Raw genomic sequence first — 23,553 nt, forward strand, 5'->3', positions numbered from 1 at the left:
ATACCTAAGATGTTCTATGGATCTCAGAAGGCTCACCGGGGAAAATGGTTCATTTAAAGGAGGTAATTGAGGAGAGTTTAATGAAGATACTAATTAAAAAGGGATGAGCAGGGTTAGGTAAACCAAGTCAAAATGGTGAGGTACCTCAGTGGAGTCCAGATCTTTCTGCAGTGATGGAAATGTTTTACATCTGCAATGTCTAATTCTATAACAGTTAGTCACATGTGGCTATTGGACACTTAAGATGTGGTTAATGCAACGAAGATGCTGAATTCTTTGGAGGGATGCCGAGTCAACTTATGGCTGTGGCTTTTGACTGAAGAATGCAGCTGCTCCCAACTTACAGCCTGGTAGGGGAAACACTGGGAATACCCTGACTCACTCTTCTGTTGAACCATCCTTCTCTGGTACTTCTGACTGATGGAACTCTCCAGGAACCAGAGAACAAGAAAACTCACTGATGCAGTTCGTAAAGGTTGACCTCCTGGGGCACAGAACATAGTGAAGCATGGAGTGCAGAAATGGACCAAAACATTTTCATATCATGTACAAACTGAGAAATCAAACCGTTTTATTAGCATTTATAAATATAAATAAGTATGGAACTAGTGGCAAAAAAAATTGAACAAAAGCATGTGTCTCAATAAAGTCATATAAATGTTTTATTAAAGCTATCTGAGCTCTCTGCTGAGATAAGTGGTACAGTGCTTTAATCAAACTGCAACTGGGTTCATTTCAGGTTTTGTACATGAAGAATGAGGTCAAAACCATGTCCCTTCACCTATATTCAACCTTGTGTTCTTAGCAAGGACCTGTGTGAAACTTTTTCCAAGGTCCCATCTAAAATCACAAAGCCTGGGAGTGGGAAATTTTTCACTTTACTTAGGTGAAAGGTCATTGTAACTCAATAAATGGGTAAACTCAGATTAGAAAGTGGGAAGAACACCAGGAAATTAGATATGGGGACCCAAAGGCCCCCAAATCCTACTCTAGGACTATATGACCACTCTATTTTTGTACCATCTCTTGGAATTTTGGTGTGTTTAAAAAAAATTTTTTTTTTCCCACTTTCTGCACTGAATAGCAGTGCTAAGAAAAAACCAAAAACAAAAAAAGGAGTGGGAAGGGGCAGTGGTACTATCCAAAGCCAGAGTCAAATCCTATTTTGGAAAGCTTTACTGTCCACTCTAGTGGGTCCTGAATATATAGCAAGTCCAGTCTTTACTGTCTAGCACTTAAAGGAGAAAGGTCTAATGTCACTGTATGGGGGTTGAAGTAGGTGCCAAAAGAAAAGCAGTTCCCACCACCTCCAAGGAGCAGGAGCTGTTGCTTTTCAGGAAAGAGGATGCTGGTATGATTGTGTAACATTAATGGCCATGGCACACATGTTGTGTCAATCTGATACTCAAAGCTCAATCCTGTAGACAAATCAATAACAGTCACTCCAGGAACTGCAGAGGAATGAATCCAGACGCCTCCAACCAACAAAAGCTTCCCATTGATTACATGAGCTGTGTGGGAGTACCTTGGGGTAATGGGAGGCTGGATGGCTATGGATTCCCAGAGGAATCCACTAGTGATTGGTTTCAGAAAGAATACAGAGCTCAGTGGCTCCTCAGAAGCACCCAGACCTCCAGCAATGAGGGCTCCCCCTTGCCAGCTGCAGGCACTGTGGGAATGCCGACCTTCAGGTCCTTCTCCCTCCACTGGGATCCTAACCCAAGTCATTGTCCCCACATGGAGGAAATGCCAGTCACTTAGTACAGGTTCTGCCACACTGCGGCCCCCATACACAAACAAATATTTCTGATTCTCACAGGACACTTCTGTTGTTGAATGGCGCCAACGTGACAAGGTGGAATCTTCTTCTGGACCGAACTTCGTGACTGTTACATTTGGGTCCTCAGTGCTATTATCCTCATTCTCACAACAAAGTTGGAGTATCCCCAAGGCTGGAGTTACTGGGGACAGTCTCCCTCCTAGAACCAGAACCTGAGTATCTGAAAGTCTTGTCAGGGTGTGATAAAGGCGTCCATCCCACTGAGCTCCAGTTCCCCAACTGCCTATCTGGTTGCCTTTCCATTCAAAGTCACTGTATCTTAAGAGCATGTGAAACTTGCTCACTCGGCAATGTCGCCCCTCCTGCTCTCCAAATCCTCCTGCACTGAGAATAACGCCTGGGCTCAAAAGGACAGAGGCGTGGCCGAATCTCTTAAGGCCCAAGCCCTGGGTGTCCCCAGTGACTACACTGGCAGGGAGGACTCCTGAAGGGGAAGCAGGATCTATCCGAGGAAACGTCTCTGAGGGTGGAAACACCCGAGTCTGGGAGAGGCTGTCTCCCCGAGAAGCGGCTAGAATGAAATAGTGGGCACACTTCAGATGCCACTCTTCAAACTCGTCAAAAGGTTCAAGATTTTCCATGCGTCGGCGTTCTTCTGCGGGGAGAAAGCAGCGATAGAATTCATTCAGGTCCATGGCGCGACAGGCAGTCCAGCCGGCCTGAAGGAAGCGCTGCTGCTGGGCCTCCGCGTCGGGAAAGCGGTCCAGGCCATGAAGGGGAGAATTCAGGTGCCGAAAATGTTGCTGCATAAACTCGCCAAAGGCGTCCTGCGGCCTCATCTGCTCGTAGACGACGAAAATGGCATTAGAAAACCGCTGGGCGGCCCAGGCGATGAGGGCCGCGGCATCATCCGGCTCGAGGTAGGTGAGCACCGCCTCAGCCAGGAGCAGAGTGGGGAAGGCAGCGTCAAGACCCGCGGCGGCAAGGGCCTGGTCCAGCCGCTGCAGCTGCCGCAGATCCAGGCCCAGGATGCGGTAGTCCGAGCTCTCAAAGCACAGCGTGGACCCGGGGTCTCCACTCTGGAAAGGCCCGGTTAACGCGCATAGATCCGGCGTATCTCGAATCCTCTGCGCTTTGCGCTCGGCCACGTCCGGAAAATCCACCTCCCAGACAGCAGCCCCGGCCAGGTGGCCCGCAGTTTTGAGACGAAAATACAGTGAGTCTGAGCCGGCGCCCAGCGACAGAATCTGCGCGCGAGGGGTGCCGGGGGCCGCGCACGTCTGCTCTACGAAGGCGCGCACGCAGTGCCGCACGGCGCGTGCGCGGACGTAGTAGCCGCGGTGGATAAGCGGCGCGCGGCGCGCCGTCCCCGGAACCAGCAAGGCAGCGAAGGCGTCGTGCACGTACCCGCGCGCGGCCAGGGAGCTCTTGCTGAGCGCGCTGCTGTTGTTGGTGCTCTGCACTGCCTCAGCCCGACGTTCGCGGTTGCGCGAGCCCATGGTCAGGGGAGTCAGGAGCGGCGGTCCGTCGGGGTGGTGAGCTGCCCTTTGGTCCCGTAGTATCCAGTAGCCGCGAGTACAGCTCGCGGACTCGGTATTGGGCGGGGCGGGGGGTTGGGGAAACAACGCTCCGTTACATCTCTTCCTCGGATAGGCGGGCGTCACTTCCGGAAACGGCGCGCCTCGCCAATCAGGATTGAGTAGGCTGCAGCTGGCGCTGACAGTCTGCTGTGATTGACATTTCTTTAATTTTCTATGACCGAGGTTTCGCGGGAAGACTGACGGCTGCGAGTTTTTGTGGACACGTGGACTGTGTCGGGGAAAAGCGAATTGTCACTTTTCTACAAGCCTTCCCGGCTGAAACGAAAATTTATCTTAAGTTTTCATAAGATGACTCGGCTGTTGACAAAAATCTTTCAGAGGTGAGTCTGTGGGGACTGACAACCCAGAACTCCTTGGACCGCAGCGCCTGCATTGAGTGTCTGGTAGGGACAAAGCAGAGTTAGGACCACTAATTTTAGGGGGCAAGGAGAAGGAACGGTCTTTCCTTGGATGCTAACTACTAATATTTACGAAGAGATCCCATTTATGTCTGAAAACAAGTCAGTAAGGCCAGGTACAAAATAAAGAAACCTTTACAGAAGTTGTGATTCACTCAATCAGTGTTTCCCCATAAATGTATACTGTTGATTCCCTTGTATCCCAGGCTCTGTGCAAAGCTTACAGTAAGTAAACCACTCAGCCTCTGTTTCTCAGCTGTAAAGTGATACTCCCCTCCGTGTTCAAAGTTCTGTCTTCTTGGATAGAATTGAGTATGTCTGCGGAAGAGGGAATCACAGAAGAGAGGTGATTATTCTTTCAGAGTCTTAGCAGTTTAAAATAATCATCAAGTTTCTACTTTGAGTGTTTGAGAGTCATCACCAGTAGGAAATCACTTGCAAAGATACTTGGGGGATTTGTAACTTATTAATTAGGATTTGGTGACTGTGGGAGCCTTGATGGAGAAGGAAATCAGGATGACTCTTAAGTATGGGTACCTTGAAGCAGTATAGCATAATGGTGAAGGACATGAGTTTTGGAGTCCAGCTGATTCGGATACTGGAACTGGTGTTTAGATTTGATGTTTAAAATCTCTTAGTGACTTTCAGTTCAGTTCAGTCGCTCAGTGTCCGACTCTTTGCGACCCCGTGGACTGCAGCATGCCAGGCCTCCCTGTCAATCACCAACTCCCGGAGTTTACTCAGACTCATGTCCTTTGAGTCAGTGATGGCATCCAACCATCTCATCCTCTGTCCCCTTCTCCTCCCCTTCTCCTCCCACCTTCAGTCTTTCCCAGGATCAGGGTCTTTTCAAATGAGTCAGCCCTTCGCATCAAGTGGCCAAAGTATTGGAGTTTCAGCTTCAACATCAGTCCTTCCAATGAATATTCAGGACTGATTTCCTTTAGGATGGACTGGTTGGCTCTCCTTGCAGTCCAAGGGACTCTCAGGAGTCTTTTCTAACAGTGTAGTTCAAAAGCATCAATTCTTTAGTGCTCAGCTTTCTTTATAGTCCAACTCTCACATCCATACATGACTACTGGAAAAACCATAGCCCTGACTAGACAGAACTTTGCTGGCAGAGTAATGTCTCTGCTTTTTAATATGCTGTCTAGGTTGGTCATAACTTTTCTCCCAAGGAGCAAGTGTCTTTTAACTTCATGGCTGCAGTCACCATCTGCAGTGGTTTTGGAGCCCCCCAAAAAAAGTCTGTCACTGTTTCCGCTGTTTCTCCATCTATTTGCCCTGAAGTGATGGGACCAGATGCCATGATCTTTGTTTTCTGAATGTTGAGCTTTAAGCCAACTTTTTCACTCTCTTCTTTCACTTTCCTCAAGAGACTCTTTAGTTCTTCTTCACTTTTTGCCATAAGGGTTGTGTCATCTGCATATCTGAGGTTATTGATAGGCAGATTCTTTACTGTCTGAGCCACCAGGGAATCATCGAGTCCTGTATAAATCATTTTCTTAATTGCCCATTTTAATACCTTGGTAGCTTATTTAACCCTTCTCAGTGTCAACTGATTGATTTTTAATGTGGTAAAAATATGTATTTTGCAAAGTTCCTGTAAGAATTAAAAATAATATCATTAAAAGCACTTGCTACCTAGCTGGTAAGCTCTGAATGGAAACTACTGTTCTTATCAACATCATCATTAATATCAGAACCTGAAGGGTCAAGGTGGCTACTTTTAAAAATCACAAAATTTCATTTGAAATTTTGTCTTAATTTATAATCAACCTTCAGAGGTAAAGGGAAATTAGGATTTATTTATCATCTACAATGTGCTGGGCACTCTGCTAGGTGTGAAACTGCACTGCTTCTCAGGTGGGACCCAGCCAAAACTCAAATTGGAATTCGAACCCATGGGCTGGGACTTAAACCCATGATCCCCTGACTTAGGAAAGACTCGAACCCACTATCTTTTAATTGAAACTGCGCTTACCTGGTGTTAGGATTTGCTGATGCTCAGGTCCTTTTGTCTTATTGCAGAAAGATTTCAGTGAGAGGCAGAGTGGCAGGCAAAGAATGAGTGTATTAGCAGAGGACACTTGTGAGAAATGCAAGTGGGCGGATGAAAAGGCTCTGCCCCAGGACCACCTTCTTCCCCATTCATGGGCAGATGTCAAGACTTACATCATTAGTTTCTCCTTTGGTTCTCTGTGGTCTAACCAGGCCTGTCATGGTGCTATTTAAATCATATGTGTTTTACCAAAAGGGTGGTAACATATACTAAAATATGGTCATGCATCTCAGGTTTCGGTGTAATGTCTCCTCTCACCTAGTTTGTTTCTCCTTTCACCTATATTTCTGTCTTGGCTATGTGCAGAAATGCTGCTCTTCAAGGACTATTAACTCCCTGACTTTGTATAACAAGATTCAGACCCCATATCTATGGTCTTGTGTTTTTAACTATCAGGGTCTCTGGCTTGAGTGTGTCTGGCACTTGGATGCCCCTAGTCTTCCTTCAAGGTAAAGTAGATTGTTACCAGGTTACTGGATTCTTTTCTTGAGTGGTCTTTAGCTTACAACAGTCTCCCAAACTCCCTTAAAATTCCCTTTCTGTTTTTAATAATCCCCTAGTGGGATTTTTAAACTATTTAATGATCCTACTCTATCCCTGGAGCCTCCCCGGTGGTGCACTGGTAAAGAATCCATCTGCCAGTGCTGGAGATGAGGAGACACAGGTTTGATCCCTGGATCGGGAAGATCCCCTCGAGGAGGAAATGACAACCTTCTTCAGTATTCCTGCCTGAAAAATTCCATGGATAGAGGAGCCTGGCAGGCTACACAACATGGGGTCGCAAAGAGTCAGACATGACTAAGCAGGCACACACTCACCATATCCCCTACCAGGTGCTGGGGAGGTAGTGTAAGCCATAGTCCCTGTTTTTAGAAGTTTATATAGTTCTGGTGAGGGAGAAAGACAAACCAGTGATGTAGATCAGATCAGATCAGTCGCTCAGTCGTGTCCGACTCTTTGCAACCCCATGAATCGCAGCATGCCAGGCCTCCCTGTCCATCACCAACTCCCGGAGTTCACGGAGACTCACGTCCAACGAGTCAGTGATGCCATCCAGCCATCTCATCCTCTGTCGTCCCCTTCTCTCGCCCCCAGTCCCTCCCAGCATCAGAGTCTTTTCCAGTGAGTCAACTCTTCGCATGAGGTGGTGAGGGAGAAAGACAAACCAGTGATGTAGATACAGTGTGATAAAATGCTGACTTGACATACTCATAGAGTTATTCAGGAGGATAGAGGAGGTAAATTTAAGTTACTTTATTAATCCTCACAGCTATGCTGCTTTTTTTTTTTTGAAGGATAATTGCTTTACAGTGTTGTGGCGGTCTCAGACTTACATCACTGTGAATCTGTCATAATTATATATATATATCTCCTCTCTTCTCGAGCCTCCCTCCCCCCGCACCATCCTACCCCTTGAGGTCGTCAGAGCGCCAGGCTGGGCTCCCTGTGTTATGGAGCAGCTTCCTGCTGGTTATCTGTTTCACACATGATGGTGTATATATCCTGAGTGTTCATTGGAAGGACTGATGTTGAAGCTGAAACTCCAAATCTTTGGCCACGTAATGCAAAGAGCTGACTCATTTGAAAATACCCTGATGCTGGGGAAGATTGAAGGCAGGAGGAGAAGGGGACGACAGAGGATGAGATGGTTGGATGGCATCACTGACTCAATGGAGATGAGTTTGAGTAAACTCTGGGAGTTGGTGATGGACAGGGAGGCCTGGCGTGCTGTGCTCCATGGGGTCGTGAAGAGTTGGACACGACAGAGCAACTGAACTGAACTGAAGTGTATATATGGCAGTGCTACTTTCTCAATTTCTCCTAGCCTTTCCTTTCCCCAGCTGTGTCCACAAATTCTTTCTCTACATCTGTGTCTCCATTTCTTCAATGTAAATAGGCTCATCAGTACTGTGTTTCTGGATTCTGTATATATGCATTAGTACATGATGTTTGTTCTTCTCTTTCTGACTTATTTCACACTGTATAACAGGCTCTAGATTCATCTACTCTGCATTTTTATCGGATTTTTATTCCATTTTTTAATCCCGTTTTTACAGTTAAGGAAACTGAAGCCTGGAGTTAAAAGTGACTCAGGGCCACACACCTACTAAAGGGCAGAACTGGTTCAAGGTTAGCCTGGGTCCGTCTGATTCTGTTGCCTCTGTTCTTGCTTTATATATTTTAAACAGTTCGAAAATGTGAACTTTTGAACCCAAAATAGGTCTTATAAATTTCTAGTTTTAGACATAGTTTTGTAGAAAGTGCTAGTAGGTAAAAGTATGTACCCTACTTGTAAAGGTATACATCTTCCTGGGTTGGGAAGATCCCCTGGAGAAGGAAATGGCAGCCCACTCCAGTATTCTTGCCTGGAGAGTCCCATGGACAGAGGAACCTGGCGGGTACAGTCCATGGGGTCACAAAGAGTTGGACACAACTGAGTGAGTAATCCTTAATCCTGTACACCCTACCAAATTTCAGATTTTAATCTCCCTCTTATCAGCTTGAGGACTTTTCTTATTTCTAGTTCAGGTTGTTGGCTCACTTAAATTATTAATACCTTTGGAGAGCTTTTGTCTTTAGAGGAATAAATTAATAGAACCTGTTTCTTTGCTTTTGCGTCAACATCTAAAATGTCCACATTTGTTTAAATAGGTGAAACTGAGCCCAGAACTACATATACTGTTTATCTAATCAAAACGGGTGGAAGTAAAGCAGTCTGAAGGAAGTTCAAGGCCACCAAACTTACTGACTGAACTATATTTAGTATTCATGCTGAGAATAAGTGGCTGGGGAAAGACCTTGCTATTCTGCTAAATCATGATGGAGGCAGAAGAACAGCCATGGAAGACAACCTTTTACTCAAAATTACCTAAAGTGGTAAGAATTCAACCACAGAATTCTGGAGTGTTGCTAAGTATCATGACAAAAAGAGAAATAAATTTTATAGGTAGAATTTGTGAACTTTGTACATTTTAAAAGTTATTTAGCTACATCTCTTAGGCCATTTGCCTAGTGCAGTCTACCAGCATCAAGCACCTGCTACAATGCTGTGACTCTAGTGGACTTGAGAAGATTCTTACTGACTGTATTCTCTTATTTTAGGAACTTCATGCCCACTTGAATGGATCCATTAGTTCCAGTACCATAAAGAAATTAATAGCCAAGAAACCAGATCTTAAAATCCACGATCAGATGACTATGATTGACAAGGGAAAGAAAAGAACTTTAGAAGAGTGAGTTTGGGGGAGTTTGTGCACACACTTCTTTTTTTCTCTATTTTGCGATTGTAAATAGTATGTAAGGATTCGGATTTTTGTAGTTAAAGGAATAAGGTAGCCATCTGGTATGGAGAGTATAATTTGACAAACAGTATTTTTTCCAGCTGTCAGACTGTTGACAAATTTTAGTAATTTGTATTCTTTGTGAAATTATACTATATTGGAATATTCTTTAGACTTGCAAATATAGACTTCTTGATTTTTTTTCCCCCTATTTCCTGCTTCCACTTGAGATAGGGGTTGTGGGGGTGAAGAAGGGAAACTTGTTTTCCACTTAAAAGTAACATTTAATTTTCCATCATTTGATGATCTGTCCAGATCAGTGTAATTTTTGAGAAACCTATTCCGTTGTTCCTTATAAATATATAATTACTACTAGCCTAAAATCAATTAATTTAGTGAAGTTTTTGATGACTAAAGTATGTTAAAACTTTTCATATTGCAGGTGCCTCCAGATGTTTCAAATTCTTCATCTACTTACTACTACCCCTGAAGATGTTCTAATGGTGAGAAATGAAGCAGTTTTTAGACTGGTTTAAAAATTAGTAAGTAATTGATGCCCTTCTGTTGTTGCACATGACTGAAGAGTCTGATGAAAAATATTTGCTTTTTTTATGGTAACTTTTGAAAAATAATGTTAAGGCATTTGCCTAACAGCTAATAGACTCTATTAATTGTAAACAATATGAGGAAGGAACCAAGATCAAAATCTTCTGTTAGGTGGAAAGTTGGACAGTGCGGAGGAGAAAATCTTGTCTTTTTTTCATATATGTATAAACTGTATATATAAACATACCATATGAAATATCTGACCACAGGCTTTACCTGAATTGCTCGGGATACTTTGAACTTTCTGGGTGGACAGTATAGAGAATGAAGATGTTCAAGAGGTGCTTGGAGATGGAATGATCAATCCTTAGGGAAACTATGCCTTCCCTCTGGAGATGAAGGGCTAGAGGACTCCACTGTGTTCCCTTAGCTGGAGGACTGGCTTTGTATCAGATTTGTATCATTGATCTGATTAGGATGGCATTTTTAAATGTTCTCTTTCTAATTGGAGAGAAGCAGAATCCTATCAGTGTTCTTAACCCTTAGGGAAAAAGTGCGAAGTAAGAAATGTAATGTGTTTTTGGAGAGGTGACATTTGACTGGTCCAGAAAGAATTTTTCTCCTTGGCTGAGACTGATCCTCTTGATAATTATTAAGTAAATTAATCACCTTTTGGAGGAAGGTTAACTCTAATAAGAGTTTAGCAGAAGTTGACAGAGTGTCCCCAGTGTTCCAGGCACTCTGCTAGGGCTGAGAGACAAAAAGATCAACATGGTCCCTGCCCCTTGGGAATCCATAGTCAGGTTGGAGAGACAGACCCATAAGAGGATAAATCCAACATCACAAGGTAAGCTCTGTGTTGGAGACACGCACAGGGGTTTATAGGAACCCTAGGGAGCATTTGTCTTATCAGGCACTCAGCGGGTCCTGTTGAACCCTGCTAGGGATGTCCACCACAGGAGACTGTGTCTCATTTTCTCTTGTTGAGTGGAACAGAGCAAAACTGATTACACTTTCGATTCTGAGAGTTCCGTGGGTATAATATGCCATACTCATTGTTTCTTTTCTTTAAAAGTTGGTAAGAAGCTTTAAAAAGTGAACCTTGTGTGGGAATAAGTCAAGGGATTATTTATAGATATGGGACTGAGTGTATGAGGATCACTTAACAGTCTTAGAGTAACTGAGTGTAATCTCAAAGAGACAAGATTGAAATGTAGCTGAAAAAAGATTAACTATTGCATGTGCTAGATTCTGTGCTCAACATGACTTTTCTGAAGTGGTTATTTTTATTGCTCCCTTTTTGCAGATGAAAAAAACTGAGGCCTAAAGAGGTTAAATATAACTTGTTCAAGGTCACTCACCATGAGTAAAGTGGCAGAATTGGCTGTTTTGTCTGATTCCAGAGTCCTTGTTCTTTCTTATTTGAGAGGTACAGTCTTACCATCCCTGGAGTAAGCGGCAACTTAATTGTGAGGTACTCTATCTGAAGACAAAAGTTGAGTCGAAGTTCTCAGTCCAGAGCATAGTAGAACAAAGCCCAAAGAGCCAAGAGCTGACTGCAGTACCTATTGCTGCCTGGAGCAGAAAGGACTGAATCTGGTTGACATGGGAAGGGAAGTCACTCCCGAGAGAAGTGTTCTTGGATATGAGCTGGAGATGATTCCACAGGTCTCACTGTGGCCTAGCGAAGTCTTGCTTCCACTGCTCTCAATCAGTACTTGCCAGCAACCTTCTGTTGTTCCTTTAGGTTTCACAGGTACCTCACCACCAGGAAAAGGGATGCCCTGGACAGTAGATATGATCACTTCACACCTTCCCTTCACCCTCGTTGTCAATCCACACATTATAGACAGGCTTCTGCATTAGTCTCCTGTGAGCTGGGGTAGGAGGAGTTGGTCTTTCTGGATCTGCTTAGTTAAGGAGTGAAGATAAGATCTGAGTTCCTCGCAACCTGCAAAGACAAGGACTGTGCTCTGGTAATGGCAGTGGCAGCAACGTGGGGTTTCTGGAACACCAGCGCTACAGGGTGGTCTAGCGCCTTTGATGATGGTACAGAGGCTGCAGGGTCGTGCCTAGTGGTGGAGGAAGCAGCAGTGTCTTGCTTGGTCCAGGGGTGTCATGTGATTTTGAATGCTTTTGTGTTGTCTTTGTTACTGAGTCCAAGCTCTCTCTGCTTGCCACACAACAGTCCAGTAAATTCAAGAGATGAGGTGTTGAGGCAAGGAATATGACTTTATTGGGAAAGCTGGCAGATGGAGAAGATGGCAGACTAATATCTCAAAATAACCATCTTATTGGCGTCTGGATGCCAGTTTCTTTTATAGAACAAAGATGGGGAGAGGTGAGGGATTAAGGTTAAAAATGCTGTTAATCTTACAAATATCTTCTGGAATGGCCAGCCTCCAGGAGAGGATATGTTAATTTTTGCCTTCCTGTAGCCATCCACAGGTGGACAAAGTCCTGAACAAAGGCATTTTGGTTTGACATTAGGCAGAGGGGCATTTGGCATAATGGCCTCTGAGGCAGGCCATATTGTATGTTTATAATAATAAAAGCAACAGAAAGCAAAGGTTAAAGTCAAAGAAACAGATCCAGCATGGAGTCAAAATTGACTCTTGCCTGTAACATCCTGAGCTGTGTGATCTCTAAGGCTGATTCTCTAGACCTCCTGGTGAATCTGAGCCACCTGTTATATGCATGTTGTAATAAGTTCCATTTTGGCTTTAGTATGAAGAAAAAAGATGAGGCTCAGACCTTGGCTTGCAGTGAATCCACCAAGGTGGTGCCACCCTGTTGGGCACTGTCTGCACAGTCAGCCAGCCTTGTTCCTCTGCCCGGATACGGCATCTGTGTGCCCATGTGCATGTGGGCAAAGCGGGTGAAGAGTAGGATACCAACTGTAAGGACTAACTAGGGCTGGTTGTCACAGGATTTCTAACCTGGTCCTTTTTTCTCCTAGGCTTTTACATTTATCTTGGTCGTTTGGTAATTTTAGGATTGTTGAGTTTTCTATTAGATTGAATACAGTTTTTTAATTCAAATTTATCACCAATTTTTCTTTGCCTAAAAGAATCTTCCTAAGTACATTTGGGGAGAGTTTAACCCTGCCAAAAGAAATTCTTGCAAAGTTCAACTTATCCATAAATAACGTGAATAAGAACCTTAAGCCATGACTTTATTTTTTTTATATATTTTTAATTGAAGGATTATTGCTTTACAATATTGTTTTGGTTTCTGCTGTACATAAACATGAATCAGCCATAGCTATACATATGTCCCCTCCCTCTTGAGCTTCCCTCCCACCTCCTACCTCATCCCACCCCTCTAGCTTGTTACAGAGCTCTGGTTTGAGTTCCCTGAGTCACACAGCAGATTCCCCTTGGCTATCTATTTTATATATGGTAATGTATATGTCTCCATGCTACTCTCACCATTCGTCCCACCCTCTCCTACTCCCCACTCCCCCACCCCGTGTCCATAAATCTTGTTCTTTATGTCTGCGTCTCCATTGCTGGCCTGCAAATAGGTTCATCAGTACCATCTTTGAGGATACCACATATATGCATAAATATGTGATATTTGTTTTAGTTTCAGACTTAACTTCATTCTGTATGATAGGCTCTAGGGTCATCCACCTCATTAGAACTCAGATGCATTCCTTTTTATGTCTGAGTAATATTCCATTGTATATATGTTCCACAGCTTCTTGATCCATTCATCTGTTGACAAACATCTAGGTTGCTTCCATGCCCTAGCTATTGTAAATAGTGCTGCATTGAACGTTGGGGTACACATATCTTTTTCAGTTTTGGTTTCCTCAGGATGTATGCCTGATAGTGGGATTTCTGGGTCACGTGCTAGTTTTATTTCCTAGTTTTTTAAGGGCTCTCCATACCATCTTCCATAATGACTGTATCAGTTTACATTCCCACCAGCAGTACGAGAGGGTTCCTTTTTCTCCACACCCTCTCCAGCATTTATTGTTTGTAGATTTTTTTGATGATGGCCATTCTGACCGGTTTGAGGTAAGATCTCATTGTAGTTTTGATTTACATTTCTCTAATAATGAGTGATGTTGAGCATCTTTTTGTTTGTTTATTAGCCATCTGTATGTCTTCCTCGGAGAAATGTCTGTTTAGGTCTTTTGCTCACTTTTGGTTTGGGTTGTTTGTTTTTCTTGTATTGAGTTGTATGATCTGCTTATATATTTTGGAAATTAGTCCTTTGTCAGTTGTTTCATTTGCTATTGTTTTCTCCCATTATGAGGGTCGTCTTTTCACCTTGTTTATAGTTTCCTTTGGTGTGCAAAAGCGTTTCAGTTTAATTAGGTCTCACGTGCTTTTGTTTTTATTTCCATTACTCCAGGAGGTGGGTCTTAGAGGATCTTGCTGTGATTTATGTCATACAGTGTTGTGCCTATGTTTTCTTCTATGAGAAGCCATGACATTAAATGGTACATCAGTACTGCCTAATCATTTTAGCTGCTTATTTCTATATGTAACTTTCCAGTACTGTACACTCAGAGATGGTTTACTGGTTTTAGTTTTGCCTCATTTCTGTGTTATCAGTCTTCTTTCTCTAGGAAATAGAGAAATGGTTAAAAGGGAAGAAGAGAAACAAAAGGTGGCGGGGGGTTGTGCAGATTTGGATTTAATGTGAGAGTGAGGTGGGTAAGGGAAGCTGTTGGAAATTCATTGGGCCCCTTGCTGCCGCTGCTGCTGCTAAGTTGCTTCAGTCGTGTCCGACTCTGGGCCCCTTACACTAATGTTATCAGTATTGCTTTTATTATCAGGTGACGAAAGATGTCATTAAAGAGTTTGCAGATGACGGTGTCAAGTATCTGGAACTAAGGAGCACACCCAGAGGAGAAGATGCTTCAGGTAAAATCTAACTATTGCTACTTCTCAGCATATGTCTATCTTTTTCCTCACATGCTTTGATCATGCATGTGCCTGCAAAGTTGAGACTATGCAGCATTTACCGTTACACTGTTGTAAAAGTAGGGTCAAAGGTCCATATCTTCCGATGTACATTAATGACATATGTTTTTAACGAGTCAGTCAGTTATTCGTAAGTTAAAATACCAGGTCAGGTATTATCTGTTGAAGGGAAATTAAAGGGGCTGCAAAAATTTCGATTATTCTTGTTTGCTCTTCTCACTCTGAAAAAAGAACACTTGTTCCTTATGGCTGTGTTCTTAAATAGACGTTGGTTCGTGTTCCCTGCATCAGGCGCTTGTGACACAGTGCCCCTGAGTGGATGTGGAATTGCGTTTCATGACAGTCACTGAGTTGAAGTTATTCAGTCTCTTCTTGGGGACTGAGGGTATCTTCGGCCAGGAGCGAGCTGTGATGTGGTAAAACCTCTCTGGGTGGAGATGAGCGGATCTGGATATGGTCTGGAGAAGCTTCCTAGGGCCCTCATTCTGCTGATAAGAGCAGCATCAGGAGGTATTCTATGATGTCCTTGGGTCCCGCTTAGCATTTTATGACCAGATCATCTTGTGCCTGGATAACGTGTAGCCAGCATCATTCAGGGGGTGAAATTTTAAACTACATATAGTAAAGTAAGTGTTGAAATGAGATAAGCAGAAGATTCTTTTTTTGTTTTTGATTTTTATTAGAATATAGTTGATTTACAATGTCATGTTCTGCTGTACAGCAAAGTGAATCAGTTATACATATACATATATCCACTCTTTTTTAGATTCTTTTCCCACATAGGTCATTACAGAGTATTGAGAAGAGTTACATATATCCACTCTTTTTTAGATTTTTTTCCCATGTAGGTCATTACAAAGTATTGAGAAGAGTTCCCGTGCTATACAGTGGGTCCTTTTTAGTTATCTACTTTACATATAGTCATGTGTGTGTGTCAGTCCCAATCTCCCAATTATCCTTCCCCCAGAACAGAAGATTCTTATTTCACATTTTTAAACTTTAGGATCAGTTCCAAGTTATGCCGGTGAGGATCGTGAAAGGGAAGGAGAAAAGCAATCTGTAGATTATTAGTGCTAGTTGACTCTTCAAATGGAGATTCAAAGGGAAATGCTAACTTAAGTGTGCAGAATAGGGGAATAGTTAAAGTTTAATGGAATATTTGGTAACCATGAAAAATATTTGTAAAGGGACTTTAATGATAGGAAGACATGCTCAGAACACAGTGTTAAATGAATGAATAGGATATACATACACCTAGTAGCATCTCATCTGTTCAGAATTGTATTTTTGTTGTTGTTCAGTCGCCAAGTCATATCAGTGTGTGTGTGTGTGTGTGTGCATTTGTTGTTGTTCAGTTGCTCAGTCGTGTCTCTTTGCCGCCCCATGGACTGCAGCACACCAGACTTCCCTGTCTTTCACCGACTCCCAGAAGACTGCTCAAACTCATGTCTGTTGAGTCAGTGATACCATCCAACTGTCTCATCCTCTGTCGCCCCCTTCTTCTGAACCAGGGTCAAACTCAGGTCTCCTGCATTGCAGGCAGATTCTTTACCGTCTGAGCTGTAAGGGAAGCTCATTAAGTACAAATGGCATTTACTAAAGCCTGCATATGCAAGAGACACAGATTTGACCCCTGGGTCAGGAAGATCCCTGGAAGAGGAATCAACCCACTCCAGTATTCTTGCCTGGATAATCCCATGGACAGAGGAACCTGGGGGGCTACAGTCCATGGGGTCACAAAGAGTCTTGACATGGCTGAGTGACTGAGCATGCACACACATCCATAACTCATCTGTAACCATACACTTATCACACAGAAAGTGAAATGTAATTGTTCATATAGGAATACGATTGTTGAAGGATGAGATTGTTGATGATCTCTTTACAAATGTTTTATTTGTGTCCTTTCCAGGAATGACTAAAAAGACTTATGTGGAATCTATACTTGAGGGTATAAAACAGTCCAAAGAAGAAAACGTAGACATTGATGTTAGGTAAGAAACATTGTGCCTTAGTGGTCACCACTGAAAATACTAGAATGTGACAGTTTTACTCTTTTGAGCATGGGTATAACAGATTTTTATAAATCAACCAATAACTGACTTTTATCTTATAATAGAAAAAAGATCAAGAACTTCATTGTTTAAAGTTGAGAATACAGTTTTGAATTTTTTTTTCCAGTGGCAATAAAGTTCTGAGTCCTGTTGCTGTAGTGAAGTGTGGCTTCCCGTGGCTCTTCAACAAAAACCCAGACTTCCTCTTGGGGCCTGCAAGGTCCCACGTGCTGCCTTTCTCACTTCGGCAGCCTCGTGTGTTTCACTGGTCACGTGCCATGCACTGACCTTCCCCCTGTTCCTCAAACAGGCCAAGACTGTCGTCCCATGTCAGCACTGTTATACTTCCTGTTGCTTCTGCCTAGAGCTCTCTACCATATCCTCGCATGGCTGGCTTCTTGTTACTCGGGTCTCACGTGGCTGTCACTTCCTCAGAGAGGCCTTCCTTGACCACCTTATCTAACATGCCTCCCTACATCTTCTAGTTACTCCGTTTGTTTCCTTTATGACACTCCTCTTAACAAAATCAGAAATTTTCATGTTTTTTTTTATATATATACACATTCACCCACTGGAGTGTAAGTTCCGTGAGGCCAGGGACGTTGTCTTTTGATTCACCAGTACTTAGAGCTGGCATAAAATTAGAGCTCAGTAAGTCCTTGACGGAAGAAGATAAAGAAAGCTAGCTGGCTTTCTGGCTATACAATCTGTCTATAACATCTCTCAGTTACGCTTAACTAGACTGATACCCTAATTAAAAAACAAAAACAGGCTAAAGACAAGAATTCAGAAGAGAAAACATAGAAATGGCCAAGAAATATATAGAAAACCATTTAACTTCAATAATCAAATAATTTTCTTTATTTTTTAATATATGTTAATATAATTTGTATCAGCTATTGGGTACATGTTAGAATATTACCAGTCTTGTAACCCTTAATGAAATAAGAGATCTAAGCCTTCTGATGGCATCACTGACTCGATGGACGTGAGTCTGAGTGAACTCTGGGAGTTGGTGATGGACAGGGAGGCCTGGCGTGCTGCAATTCATGGGGTCGCAAAGAGTCGGACACGACTGAGCGACTGATGTGATCTGATCTGAAGCCTTCTGATGAAGGAACCACCTCCTATTAATTCCTCTTGCCTCAGTATTAAATCTGATGCGATTAAGCCTCTAGACTGGATCCAGTTTCCAATCCGTAGGAAATACAAGAGACAGGAGAACATGTTAGCAACATAGGGATTCAGTCAGCAAAATCAGACTGTGTGAAACTCTACAGAACAAATGATCTGGTTTCTTCAACAAATTCAAGAAGAGAGGCTGGGAAGAGGGGTGAGGTGGAGAGTGGGAGAGAGGGGCAGGAAGTGGCTATGGATTAAAAGAGACTTCAGACACATTGACCAAAACGATGTGTGGACCTTAGTTAGATTCTGAACCGAACAGACTAAAAAACAAATACATGAACAACAACAACAACAAAAAAAAAAAAACATGAAATAATCAGAAGTTTGAGCAGTAACTAGATATCTGGTGCTGTTTAGAAATTTATGTTTCACTCCCTCTGGCAAAGTAAGCTGTCAAGTCATTCAGGCTGTACTTCTGCAATAAGATACATCGCAGGTAGCTTGCTGTACCTTCTGGCCATCCTCAGAGTTGTCTTTTTCATCTTCACAATCAGCATTCGTTTTCAACTGTGTTCTTCTTTCATTGAAGGTATTTGATATCAATTGACAGAAGAGGTGGCCCTTCAGCAGCCAAGGAGGCTGTTAAACTTGCTGAAGAGTTCTTCCTTTCTGCAGAGGATACAGTTCTTGGCCTCGACCTCAGTGGAGACCCTTCAGTAAGTTATTTTTCCAAAATATGTTTTATTTCTAAAAAGTAGAATCAGTTTGTGGGATAAAGATTAGCTTGGGGCACCTTGCGTTCTCCAGAGGTTCAGCAGACGCCCTGTGTGTGTGAAGCCGTGTTCTGTCCTGGATGACCAGAATGTCCGCAGCAACTGCTCTCCAGGTTTCTGTGAAAGAGTTAAGCCCTGTAAAAAAAGGAAAAGAAAAAAAAAATTTGTATGACAGTATGATTATTTTCATTTTTCTAAAGATGGTATCCAACTAGTACCATCCTACATACATAGAGAGAGTTGATTTATTATAGTCCATGTCTAATGCTTAATTAATGCTTAACTGTGGGCAGGGCTTAATTATCTCACAGAAGCCCCAGTTGAAAAAGGCTGGCCTAGAGCTTCTTGAAGGTCATAGTCAAGCAGGGTGTCTCATCTGTGACTACTGACATCTTTGGCCAAAGAATTTTTATTGTAGGAGAATGTCCTATGTATTTTAAGATGTTTAGCAGCATCCCTGACCTCTTCCCAATAGATCCCAGCACCTTCTTAGTTGTAACAACCAAAAATGTTTGTAGACGTCACCAAATGTCCCTTGAGGGGCAGAATCACCTCGGTTGAAAATCATTGAATTAGAGTCCTATGAACCTGGTTCTTACAGCTGTAACTAAACCTGGGCTGTTCTGGCCTTGTTTCATCGTCCATTTGATAGAAGCTTTCTTTATCAGTCATACTTGTTCCTGAATCAGGTGAGTTCTCCTTAGCTCTAGATACCTAGATAACCTTCCAGAAATAAAATTTGGTGACTGTTATATCTAGCTTAGCTGATTCACCTGAGGTTCACTGATACTTGAGATTCTTGAGGGCAAGGCCAGTGGCTTTGCCAGCTTTGAATTCCCTAATTTTGTTTTATAAACAAAATGTACAAATGAGTCCATCTGCCACTTTATTTCCTGCCATTATTCCTTTGTTATTGAGACAGAATACTCAGTTCTTCAGTTTGCCTAGACTTATATATCCTCATTTTAACTTTTATCTTCAAGGCAGGACAAGCAAAAGACTTCTTGGAACCTCTTTTAGAAGCTAAAAAATCTGGTCTGAAGTTGGCACTTCATCTTTCAGAGGTAAATAATATTGTAAAATTAGGCTGGAGAGGGTAGATTACAGTGGAAAATCATTAACAGAAAATAATAATCACTTGTACATGGCTAAAGATAAACCTGGCTTGGGAAAACACTTTTAGAGAGAAAATAGAAATATTTTTGTGTAAGTTGTAACGATAAAGGCATAACTTGCCGTAGTCCCTGGAGTTACGGTTTCTGTGTTGTTATGGTTCCTGGGCTTGGCTGTTGACTTTGCGCTACAGCTGCATCCTTAGAACAGTTCAATGACAGCTTGGTGGAGAAAACGCATGAATTTTGGTCAGCAGCCTTGTTATCAGCAAACCGACACTGAGAAAAGCAGAGTTTGCCTCGCTTGTCCTTGCAGGGAAGGGACCTGAATGTATCACATACACTGGCAAGAAAGGAAGTAGCTCATCATCGTTTTATAAGGCCCAGAGGGAGATCGGGTGCCCCGTGAGCCCCAACTTGACAGCCAGAGCGCAGGGCAGGTCACGCATGGACAGTAGCTGGAGAAGAGTCACTTCCCCGGCCGGCATGTCCCTGAGGGGCAAACGAGGGCTCTCTTGCACTTTTCCATTTTATAGGTAGATTTGCTTTGTTACCTCAGTACTTCTGCCTACTTAATGCTTTCTTTTATTAACATACAAAAAGCTGTAAATAATTAAGGTATACAACTTGATAAATTTGGATTTAATTGTTTCTTGAATGCAGGAAATACTACCTACTTACTGCACATGATTATTTGGGGTATTAGATGGGGTCATGATATAAAGATTGAGGCAAAAATTGGAGCTTCTTGTCAGTACTGAGTGTTTTTCATGTCTACAAGCAGAGAGTCAGTAATCTAGTAGCAGAACTTAAAGTCTAGGATCTATGTTTCCACACTCTGATCAAAAAGATCCTTCACACACAGGGCACCCTCTAGCTGACCTAACCGATGCCAGATTGAAGCCATCGGTCAGGGTAACAGAACAGCCAGCATGAAGCCGGTTACCTCTGGTTCTGTGCACAGCATAAGAACCTGCCCTTACTTTACTTTCTCTTGTCTTATTTGATCCATTGGATGGGAAACGTTTCATTTCGACTTGTTACGGTCATTTGTCTTTTAGTCTATCTAAGAGATGAAGAGCACAGCTAGACACACATTTCCGTGGTGGTTGTGGTATGCACATAGGCAGCCTTGTCAAGATAAAGCATGAATGCACCATGTGGATGGAGGCTAGGCCCCAGAGCCAGACAGAGCCGGGTTTCACCCTTATCTCTACCATTATGCTAGCTCTGTGAGCTTGGACAGCTTTTCTTTAAAATGCTTTATATTTTTAGCTACAAAAGTTTTATGTACCTGAAGAAAATCGAAGAGTAGAGAAATAGTATAAAGTAGAAGTAAATAAATAAAAACTGGAAGGTCCCCTTCAGTTCTGCTCCTGAGCTGATCCTGTTAACAGTTTCGTTTTTATGTTTTTTTCAGTTGTTTTTCTAATATGTGTGAAGACATGTACACAACACAGAACACACGTATGCATATAGAGTTGTGGGATTTTGTTATTGAACACTTACTTTTTGAGTTTTGATTTCTTTGTCTTAATACTTTGTATAATTCTTGTGAGGTTTAAAGCAGAATGTATGTAAAAGTCAATAACTGTTGGCTCTCTAGTTATTATTATCATTGAAATGAATCCAGAAGAATATTGGGAAATGAACGGGAAGATCAAAGGCAAATAAGAAGTACTTTTAAGAACCACTGAAAGAGGTTATTGATGCCCTCTTCTCCCCTTCTTTTTTTTGAGATTCCAAACCAAAAAACAGAAACACAAGTACTCCTGAACCTGTTTCCTGACCGAATTGGGCATGGGACATTTCTCAGCTCCTCCAAGGAAGGATCCCCAGATCTGGTGGACTTTGTGAGGCAACACCAGATACCACTCGGTAAGGCTTCAGGTCCTCCAGGCAACTCTCTGACCCTTCCTCCCCTGCCTGCAGCTTGCCACCCATATGTAGAGAAGCACTGTTCTAAATACATAGATATCATTTAGAAACGAAGTGATGCTTTCTCAACCTTATCTAAGTAACAGGAAATTTTACTAATAGCTCCCATTAGAGTATAAAAGCTCCATGAGAGCAGGGCCCTTGTCTGTCTTGCTCACTGCTGCATTCCCCAGTTCCTGGAACTCGGTATTATATTGAAGTAATAAGGGTCATCTATCATTTTGGAATGACTTTAACCTGTTTACTTATATTGTAAAAATATATAACATATATTTAAAGATTAAGACGTCTGCAAAATTCCAAGTATACTTTTATATGTCTGTTAACATCACATACTTGTCTACATGTATATACCAGGAGCTATTTTTATTTAGCAACAAATATTTATGAAGTGCCTACTCTCTTCCAGTCACTATTCCAATTGCTGAGAATAGAGCAGTAAAAAAATAGACAATGTTTCTTTCTCAAGGAACTTATATTCTAGCATGGGTAAGAGAGACAGTAAGCAAATACACAAGAAAATATCAGTGATAAGTTCTTTTCAGAAAACTAAACAGGCTGGTAGAATATTGATAGCTAACCACTTTTGATTGGATGGTTGGGGAAGGCCTTTCTGATGAGGGAAAAAAGCAGGTGGCTAGAAACCTTTTTACTGAATGATGAATTCACCGAACTTACAAATTTAACAGTTTGTAGTAACACTTTTGTGGGTGTGCTTTTTTGACTAATTTAGAGAGTTTTTCAGCAATTCATAATGGGTGAGATTTTTTTTTCTTTTTAATAAAGAAAATTTTAAACATCCACAAAAGTAAAGAATCTTGGAAACCACTTGCCTAGTGATCTTACTTGGAGTGGTGTCCAGGCTCTGCAATCAGCAGGGGCAGGTTGGGTTTGCCATTTCTGGGACTGAGTGGCCCTGGGTCGCAGCCGCCTCACTGAAAGGAATGGATGCCATCAATCAAGTCAGCGAAGCATTTCACTCTGGCTGGAGAGCCGGGCACAGCATCTCAAGGCAGGAGTTTTGTAATCATAGAAGTCATTCTTAAGATAGACTTCTTTGCAGGAGGCAGTGAATGGAAGGAGTTGAGACCTTTCTTTTCATGGAAAAGGTCCATTTCCACTCTTGGAGTTTTGTAACATGCAGCCCTCAAGCATTGCTGCTGTTTCCTAACCTTTACTTCAGCCTCCACTGTGGAAGAAGTGCAGCAGCCCTGTGAAGATTCCGTCTACTCCCCTCTCACGCTTCCCTGCATTTGTCATGGTGACTGGCTTATCACGCTCCTCTTTCCTCTCCTTTTTCGTAAAAGAAAGGGGGGAGCACATGATTGTGAAGGGGACACTAATTCCCTGCCTGGTACAGTCGCTGCTGTAAACCGCAGCACATGGCAGTTTTCACATGTAAAAAAAGGCCAACTACTAAATGAGCATAGCTTGGGAAGATTTCTCATGTCTCTACTAATAGGTCTTTTAATTAGAAGCTTCTTCCATTCCCCTCTCATTCTAGAACTTTGTTTGACCTCGAACGTCAAAAGCCAGACAGTTCCATCTTACGACCGACATCACTTTGGATTCTGGTACAGCGTTGCCCATCCTGCCGTGATCTGTGTAAGGTGTTTTGCTCCCTTTTAGTCCCAGAGTTGCCGTAGGTCAGACGTTCACTGTCTAGCTGGCTGCGTTGCACACCAGGGGTGGTGCCCAAGTGGAGGAGTGAGAGAGGAAGGGAGTGTGAGAGGCTGCAAAGGTGTGACTGTGGTTTGGCTCTGCGGGGGCAGGTCCTGGGCAGGACCTGGGGGAACGACAGTACCGATGCCCAACACCCACCTCTTGAGATAATGCTTTCATTGATCAATCGGGGCTGAGTCCTGGGCACAGATGCATTTTAAAAGCTCCCTTGGTGATTTGCACATGCAGCCATGGTTGAGAGCCACTACTCTGGTGGTTTA

The 23,553-nt window shown here is 42.7% G+C and overlaps 2 protein-coding genes across 3 annotated transcripts in view; one reads left to right on the forward strand and one right to left on the reverse strand.

The window, feature by feature from the left end:
- On the reverse strand, positions 1-3,279 carry LCMT2 (leucine carboxyl methyltransferase 2). Its single transcript, XM_055556262.1, has one exon. The coding sequence runs from the start codon at positions 3,277-3,279 to the stop codon at positions 1,222-1,224; it is 2,058 nt and encodes a 685-aa protein (XP_055412237.1). The 3' UTR covers positions 1-1,221.
- The window catches only part of ADAL (adenosine deaminase like), a 23,788-nt gene continuing 3,410 nt past the window's right edge, over positions 3,176-23,553 (forward strand). Inside the window, exons 1-12 of one of the 2 annotated variants that reach the window (XM_055556275.1) lie at positions 3,176-3,315; positions 3,544-3,701; positions 7,899-7,981; positions 8,494-8,718; positions 8,944-9,074; positions 9,565-9,625; positions 14,461-14,548; positions 16,521-16,602; positions 18,377-18,503; positions 19,544-19,624; positions 21,412-21,550; positions 23,115-23,215. In XM_055556275.1, the coding sequence (XP_055412250.1) occupies positions 8,659-8,718; positions 8,944-9,074; positions 9,565-9,625; positions 14,461-14,548; positions 16,521-16,602; positions 18,377-18,503; positions 19,544-19,624; positions 21,412-21,550; positions 23,115-23,215 (870 nt within the window). In that variant the 5' untranslated portion in view covers positions 3,176-3,315; positions 3,544-3,701; positions 7,899-7,981; positions 8,494-8,658. The remainder of the gene's footprint in view (positions 3,316-3,543; positions 3,702-7,898; positions 7,982-8,493; positions 8,719-8,943; positions 9,075-9,564; positions 9,626-14,460; positions 14,549-16,520; positions 16,603-18,376; positions 18,504-19,543; positions 19,625-21,411; positions 21,551-23,114; positions 23,216-23,553) is intronic. The other variant, XM_055556274.1, reaches the window with a different exon arrangement.

This window comes from Bubalus kerabau, chromosome 19, assembly GCF_029407905.1.
Source record: "Bubalus kerabau isolate K-KA32 ecotype Philippines breed swamp buffalo chromosome 19, PCC_UOA_SB_1v2, whole genome shotgun sequence".
Classification (NCBI taxonomy): Eukaryota; Metazoa; Chordata; class Mammalia; order Artiodactyla; family Bovidae; genus Bubalus; species Bubalus kerabau.

What these genes read in the sequence shown, in the direction of transcription:
- LCMT2 (XM_055556262.1), bottom strand. Translation starts at nt 3,279, where the DNA reads ATGGGCTCGCGCAACCGCGAACGTCGGGCTGAGGCAGTGCAGAGCACC.